At 36.4% G+C, this 8,185-nt stretch overlaps 3 protein-coding genes across 3 annotated transcripts in view; 1 reads left to right on the plus strand and 2 right to left on the minus strand.

Moving 5' to 3' along the window:
* Positions 1-7,055, minus strand: part of LOC136810678 (WD repeat-containing protein 36-like) — a gene marked incomplete in the record, with an annotated part of 49,598 nt that extends 42,543 nt beyond the window's left edge. The window contains 1 exon segment of the mRNA XM_067067255.1: positions 6,949-7,055.
* Positions 1-8,185, minus strand: part of LOC136810677 (protein inturned-like) — a 101,302-nt gene that overhangs the window by 79,695 nt on the left and 13,422 nt on the right. The gene's annotated exons all lie outside the window — the stretch shown is intronic.
* On the plus strand, positions 485-1,919 carry LOC136810682 (metalloproteinase inhibitor 3-like). The gene is made up of 2 exons (XM_067067257.1): positions 485-908; positions 1,072-1,919. The coding sequence occupies exons 1-2, from the start codon at positions 791-793 to the stop codon at positions 1,638-1,640; spliced, it is 687 nt and encodes a 228-aa protein (XP_066923358.1). The 5' UTR covers positions 485-790; the 3' UTR covers positions 1,641-1,919.

The following is an 8,185-nucleotide window of genomic DNA, read 5'->3' on the forward strand; positions in this document are numbered from 1 at the left end:
GAAACCCACTCTTAACTCTCTTTATTTATGATCACGCCCATGTTAAAATCTTAACGCCCGTGTAAGTGTTGTTCGCAAGTCTGCGATCTGAGATAGAGTTATTTCTGAGATCACAGTGGAACAGATAGAATTCGTGAGAATTGTTGATTTCACAAGCTCATGGAAATGAGATTCAGTAGGGGGCATTTCGGTCTTTTGAACCTTTTCTAAAAGAATATATTGTCGCTTAAAGGATGAGACTATAGATCAATTAGCGGATTGCTACATTTTAAAAGATTAATGAAATTCTTCTCAAAAATTCAAAATTGAAAATTCACAGCACTGCACTGATCTAAAAATATCTTTAGAATCCGTGTCATTGTGAACATAGTCAATGAGTAACAGCGAGCAATTCTTTACGCTGGTCTCGGTAAATGAACATAATTTTTGGTCCTAATTATAATGACTCACCAGTCGACCAGGTGAATCTAAGGTTCCTACACATTCTAAAATTCTCATCTCAAAAATATCATCGTTCAGAAAAAAGGAAAGAGATATGAAATTGTGAAATCACTGTATGACATATTTGGTCATTGACATATCTTAATTTGTATTTATACAATCAGAGCTTACGTCACACATTTGTGTTAATAGACTTGTGGTTTGACAGATTACGGATGAGAGAAAGTGTATAAATAGGGAAAGACATTCGATGAGGAAGCATTAAGCAAAACATATTCAGAGCAAAGCAACTCGAATAGTTCAGACTTAAGGAGCATTACAGACGAACCGTTTTATAACAATCAGAAAGATGAATATGTTTCTAGCAGCCGGATTTGTTTTGGTATTTTGTTTGAATGTGGGCGTCGTTGAAGGGTGCATGTGTCTACCAAGACATCCTCAGGCATCATTCTGTTCGGCAGATTTCGGTAAGTCAACAATCACTTTAAAGCTTTAAGAATTGCACTTAGATTACAGACCTACAGTAATAGACTACAGTACTCAGTGCGAATAAAAAACTGATACATCTACATTCGATAGGATCAATTATCTTTTTAAATAAATAACCGAAATATTTTTCTTTTCTTATAGCTTTGAAAGGTATGGTCATCAAAAAGTACACCAAAAAAGACATGACCAACGCCGCCATGTTTGAGATGCTCGGCCTCGAAGTGCCAGTGAACGCTTATTACGACATCTTGGTCATGAAGGTATACAAAGGAAACGTGACAGCTAAAGAAGACACTTATGCTTCATTCTTCAAAGCAACTATCCAGACAAGTGCTCATCAAGCGACATGTGGTACTGAATTTGATAAAGGCAAATCGTACCTATTCACAGGGCGTATTTTTAATGGTGAATTGCAAGTTAACAAATGCGACTGGACCAAAGAATACAAAACATTGACACCATCCATGAAACGAGGTATCAAGGGAGAGTACCAATGCAACAAATGTAAAATCAATACTTGTATGAACGGACATTGTGATAACGAAAGTAAATGCAAATGGGAGATTAACTACAACCAACCGATTGATGAATGCACTGCTCAACATAGAATCTGCAAAGTTAACAAAGAGGGTGAATGTGGCTGGAACAATGGTTTGTTTTACCAAGCATGCTCCAATAAAATCATCCTTGATTTATACAAACCAAGTTAAGAACATTACAGAGAAGGACTTGAAAGTTGTAGATCCAGAATTGTCGGATCAAGAGTCAAGCTATCTCCTGGAACTAGTTCGGATTGTCGGATAGCTTTAATTTCAAACCCCCCTTGAGGGTGATGATAATATTTTCAAGAATTTTATTTTGGAAATTGTGTAGATAGAATAGTATTTTATTGTATATAAGTAATGGATATATTTCTCATTTTAGTTCATAGACACGCTGTAAATTTTAACGACATAACTGGATAAAGAATATATAGAACTGTTAATGAATCTTTTTTGGACCTTGGTCAATTGACAATTTGAAGAAAACAATAGGGGTAGAGATACACTGTCTCTCGCCGAAGCTTTAAAAATTTAGAATCCACCTTTAACAGCCTTAGAATTTTTGCCGGACTTTAGACGTAGTAAGTAAGTCTACGACCACAGTCGGAGGCGACCCGAAGGCTCCTTTTTCGATAGCTATCTACCCGAAGGGCGCCGTTCTTTCTCCCTGGATTGCTCCACTTACCCTTGATCCTTCTCTTAATTACTGAGCACCAAGCAAAGAGGCATCAAGTACCATTTTGGGAATCTTCGGTATGACCCGGCTGGGGGTTGAACTCACAACCTTGCAAACCGTAGCCGGATACTCTACCACTGCACTACGGTCACTGAGACGTGATTAGGAGACTTTAGACGTGATTTACCCAAATTTCGTCCTCGATCCAGTCCTCTTTAGTAATAAATACCAACGAACATCAATAAAGATAACCAATATGCTTTGAATATTGGTCAATATTTGATTATAAGACGCTTGAAAGTCAACAAAACATAATTATACACAAATGATATCATGATAATAAGACATTATGCCCGTCCTGTGAGTACAACACCATACAAAAAAATACCCTTCTTTTATAGAATCCTTCTGATGAGACTTATCGACTCAGTGGCGTTGTGGAAAAATTATTCTGGAGGGGCCAAAGTCAATTCTTTTTAAATGGCGCCCCCTTCAATTTTCCAAAGTGGTGCCCCCACCCACCAGTTTCTAAACTTTTACTAATTCATTTGCCTAGGCATAAGGAGGAAGGAAATATTTAGTGGAGAAGAGTAGATATATCTTTGATGAATGGAAAAGCAGGCCCCACCATGGTTGGGGCCGACTAGAAAAATTTTAAAAATCGACTGCCAAGATACCCTAAATCATTAAATAAAAAAAGGCAAATTTGACACTTGCTAGAGTGAAAAGAAACTTAAAGAAACAATGTGAAATGCGAGCGAAGCGAGCGAAAAAATTGATGTTCTATGATTTCAATATTGTTGCCAGAAAATTATGGTCTTGGGGCGCAGTTAGATTTTCATTTAATAATGCTACATTGTACACAATAAAAACTTGCAGATTAATAAGATTGCAAAGAAGTTACCAATTAAACTGTATTGCGAGCGAAGCGAGCGAAAAAAATTGTAAGTATTTTAAAATTATCTCAGTAAAGTTGGTCCTGGGCGCAATTCGCATCAAGTATAATCTTTAAGATTGGAGCGTTTAAAAAAATCTCTTTTGGCGCCCCTTGCTCTTCGGCACCCCTTCAAAAAAGCACCACTGGGGGGGGCATGGCCCCCCTGGCCCCCCCTGCCACAACGCCACTGCTTATCGTCCGCGATTGCAGTTCACAACCATCTTTGCCACTCCGATGATTTAAGTCTACGTATTCAATACACATGTTTGTGTCTTTAAAAACTCGGACTGGTGCGAAATCGAGGTCATGAAATATTTGATTTTCAGATTGTCTTTCTGAAGCATGGTAATATCCACATTCTGCTCATCAAAACGATCTACATCATGGCTGATGGATGTAATGCGATAATAATAGGAATTAAAGTCAGAGTGCTTATATAGACATCTAAATCCAGACTGGCGACATCTCAATCATTTTAAAAAGATTGATGAGTGGAAAAGAGTAATTAATAATGATTAGTCTGTACCAGAAAAATAATGCCTTGATTATGATGATGTAAGCATGTACTTTGCAGATGATGAATCATTAAATTCGCACGGTGAGTACCTTTGATGGAAACGTAATTTACAAACCCTTTAAATCTGTAAACTTGGATGAATTTAGGGAGGAATCCATAGAGGCTGTGAAGAAAGTGCACGTAATTCAAAACAAAATTTATACCTTAGTACTCTCTTCAAATAAATGGTATCCTCTTTTAAATTACAATACATTGTCCCTGAAAATGCTAGTTCCAGCGATATGCGCAATGAAAAAGGCATCCTTTATTTTGACAACAATAAATTGTAAAATATCATATTTCCAAACGTTTTTCAGAGCGTTGATTGATTATGTAGTTTGTTTCGAGATTTGCTGCTGACTGCAGTAGCGGACTGGCTTAAATTTCTTGGTGGTGCAAACTATGAAATTGGCGCCCCTGGTATTTTTGTCCTTATTTGCGCCCTCCATCATTAAGTAAAAGTCGATTTAGTCTATATTTTATCTTATCAGAAAAATTACCATCGATAATGTTTAAACTTTTGCGCCGCTGGTCTTACTTTACTCTCTATTAAAGAGCAATTGCTGAAAGAGGCCCCAAAAAATCAAAAGTTGGGAGGAAGGGTTGCTTGTAATTGAGGCGCCGCAGGGAAAAAATTTTGGTGTAAGAAAGGTCAAGCAGCTTAAAAGATCTTCTGAAACGGAGAAAGCTAGTCAGTATAAGACCACAAAACCACAGCGAGAATCAACAAGTTTTGATCATTTTGGCAATCTCTCATTTTGGGGGTGAGCATTCTCTTTAACCCCTGGTGGATACACAACACTTCTCTACTTCTGATTCAATATTGATAGAAGTTTTGAAAAAAATCAAGAGAGAAAGGATGTAAGAGGGTAAAATAAAGCGCCGCAGGCGAAAAAAGTTAACATTGTACTCATAGAAGGCACTATAAACGTGCCGAAGGGTGCCAAATTGCCCAATTAAACATCAAAAAAAATTTTGTGCACTGCACACCCTGCACCCCCTGCCAGGCCGCCACTGACTGGTCGGAAAGTTACGGGTAACGGCAAGAAATTAAATATCTAACACAATACAGAAGGTTGATAGTTGATGAGTCGGACTTGAAATGCTTACCTCATTATAAGAATATTCGGAAGTAGTTTAGATTTTTCCTATTCTCGTTAGAAAAAACGGAAGAATTTGTTTTCAAGCTCCAGTATATCACCAAAAATGGAATACCTGTGATGGATTGAATGTGTATCAGGTACAGTGTATCCGGTACAACTTTTTCCCTGAAAACGATGACTCGCAGTATAAGGCGTATCACCGTTAATGTTCATATATAGTTCTCCTTCTTTGTAATTGCACGAGGTATTCCTTATACAAAATTTATTACGTAAAAAGAACAGATGAAAGTTTTTCTTTAGAAAACTCGATAAGTTGACAAGAAATGAAGAAAAAATACCGGGGGAGGGTACAAAATGGGGTACGGGGTATGGGCCTCTGGTTGGGTACCTTTTTTAACTCTACGAGTCCCAGATAGGGTCGCAAATCGCAAAATAACCAAAATAGAAAAATCAGACCATCTTTGAGAGCAAATTTTGAGAAAACTTTTGGAATTTCGGTCCCATTTAGGGTCACTTTTTCACAAATTTTGGCAGAACTTTCAAAAAACGAGTCCCACGTACAGTCCATTTTTCGAATCTCAGCGGAACCCCCGTCGGTCGGCAAGGGTGGCACCCTCCCCCATCGGGAAAATTGTGAGTAGTGGGTTAGGAAAACGGGTAACAAATGCAAGATTTGCAAATGAACTCATGATAGACCTGACGATAAAACCATGATAGTATGCAGAATCGTATGAAAGGATTTGTACGCAATAGATGCACATGTTTAATCATGGTTTCCAGCTAACTGTTTTACCCATTAAGAAGTTTTGATAAGATATGCATTTTTACACGTGTATTTTATCATATAGGATAACTATTGTGGAAATAATTCTGCTGATAAGTTAAACCGCTGATTAAAGAGCTTGACGTAGCATTTAAGGTAAGATTCCCTTCTAGGGGCCAGTTGAAGTAACAATGACTATATGACGAATAAAGATTTGAAAACTCGATTCAAAATTTAAATTTACCTACTTAGTTAAGAATTCAGGAAAAATTCCTGAAGGCTAAATGATGCGGTATAGGTTGATAAATCGGTTTAAGGTTTCAACAAGATCGGGTTTATCTGCTCTTTATTTTGGTTGCTATTCTAAGGTCGAGTACACTGACATCTTATTTTGAGCTTCAGAATTATGGTCGAAATCTATTGAGAATTACTGTAAGCTTATATTTCCTCGTTTTTCGAAATTTGGAGTTCGGGCGAGAAAGTCTATTTTGGGCCATCTCTCAAATTTAATCGGATATTTCAATTTGGCTCGGGTTTATAGACCTCCAGGCTATATTATGAGCCTTATTGGACCATTTTTGAACATTTGGATCCTCAGATCCTAAGGTTTGGATCCTCACAAATATTACGACCATGATTGTATATTAGATCAACTAAATGTAAGAGGCGGGATCTAGATATAGGAGTCATACCAAAGACTAAAAGTAGTCTAATAATTGAATAAAACTGTGTAAAAAAGGGCAATGAAAATACGTGCGCTTTTCTACAAAACAACAAAGGATTAATTACCTCGGTAATTGACTAAACGAATTCAGTAGTTGTAATTCACTCTTATATGACATCACCTTTTTGCACACAGATTCAATTAATTTCATTCCAGCTTTAGGAAAAATTAATTTACTCGCCCCGCTAGATCTTGTTCTGACAGAGCATTTGGGTATGCCTATGCTCCTTATCAAAAGCCTCAAAAAGTAAACTATAGCATGCAAATAGTGTAGAAATGTCCTTTCTTGAAATGTTTTAAATCGTGTCTTTCCCATACTTCGATGTAATGAAAAATATTTTTGACTTACCAGACTGCTGTGTTTGAATATCATACGTTGAATTGGTTAACCTGGAAATTAAGTGAATAAAATATGAAAATACCAAAAGAGATTTACTTTAAGTGAATTTAGACAAGAGGTGCCAGTTAAAAACTTTCTACACTTAACTGAAGGTGTTGTTGAGCGCAGATTTGTAACAATTGCGCAGATTCGTCATACTTTTTGCGCCAATTCGTAATATTTTTTGCACCAATTTGTAATACCTGCGCCAATTTGTAATATCCTTTGCGCAGTTTTGTAATTTTCGAACTGTGCAGAAATGTAATACTTCCCTGCCCAATTTTGTGTGAAATTTTGATAAAGTTCTAAAAAATGAAAAATGAAGTAACAAACCATACCAATTTTCGGTTAAAAGAACGGACAAGTTAACTCATGCTAAATTCATCATCCAGTAATATTTCAATTTTATTTCCATGTATTTCTTATTTTGTTTTTATTGGATTTCATGGGACTAAAAAAATAAAAAAATATGAAAATTTTAAACAGTTGAAGAGGCTGAACATGTAATTGCAAGGAAAGCACTTTGGGTATAACAAGCTACATGCTGAAAGGACCTACCTGAAGATTGATGTAATAAGACAATTGAAAAATGAGAACAATAGTATGAAAATGCAGAATAATACAAGAACAACTCGAGAAAATTCATGGAATCCGGCGATTCTCGGCTGTTCTGGCGATCTTTAGAAAGTTCCTGTACCAAAATCAGTTTCATTGAAAATTGAACCATGCTTAATCGTGGACATTCTTATAAATGATGTTTTTGTTTGAAAAAAACAAAGACATGAAACGAAAAAATCCAATGAAAATCTGCAAAAACGAAAATTTCCGGCTTTTTTGGCCGGAAAAACATTTTTTAAAATCGAACTCGGTCAATTGAGCATTGCGAGCATCAAAAAAATCAGAGAAAAATAAGGATGAAAATTCGAGACAATGTCAAAAAACCGGTTTTTCCGGCAAAAAATGTTTTTCGAAAATCGGGCTCCGTCACATTTTAGGTATTGTCATTTTGCTCAGTGTGCAAAATTTCATGTTCGAGAAATTCAAGTTGTCTTTCCGGCGAAAATAGGTTGTTCCGGCGATTTTTGAGTAGTTCCGGCTTCAAAAATTAATTTCATTGAAAATTGAAACATACTTGATGGTGGGCATTGCTATTAATAATTTTTTTGAATGAAAAAACAACCAATTATAAGGAAAAAGTCCAATGAAAATCCAGAAAAACGGCGATTTCTGGCATTTTCGGCCGGAAAAAAATTTTTCTCAAAAATCGGACTCGGCCATGTTTTGGGCATTGTTAATACGCATCTTTGTGCAAAAAATCAGAATATACTAATGATAAAATCTCGAGAAAATGCCAAAAAAACAGTTTTTCCGGCATATTTCCGGCATTTTCGGCCGGAAAAAAATGTTTTTCGAAAATCGGGCTCCGTCACATTTTAGGTATTGTCATTTTGCATCAGTGTGCAAAATTTCATAAAAAAATATAAAGTACAGCTCGACAAATTCAAGAAATACTGTCTTTCCGGCGAAAATAGGTTGTTCCGGCGATTTTTGAATAGTTCCGGCTTCAAAAATCAA

Source organism: Clytia hemisphaerica, unplaced genomic scaffold, assembly GCF_902728285.1.
Source record: "Clytia hemisphaerica strain Z4C2 unplaced genomic scaffold, Clytia hemisphaerica genome assembly, whole genome shotgun sequence".
Taxonomy (NCBI): Eukaryota; Metazoa; Cnidaria; class Hydrozoa; order Leptothecata; family Clytiidae; genus Clytia; species Clytia hemisphaerica.

What these genes read in the sequence shown, in the direction of transcription:
- LOC136810682 (XM_067067257.1), top strand. Translation starts at nt 791, where the DNA reads ATGAATATGTTTCTAGCAGCCGGATTTGTTTTGGTATTTTGTTTGAAT. An exon ending in ATTCTGTTCGGCAGATTTCG is followed by an intron (nt 909 to 1,071) that starts GTAAGTCAACAA and finishes CTTTTCTTATAG; the next exon opens with CTTTGAAAGGTATGGTCATC.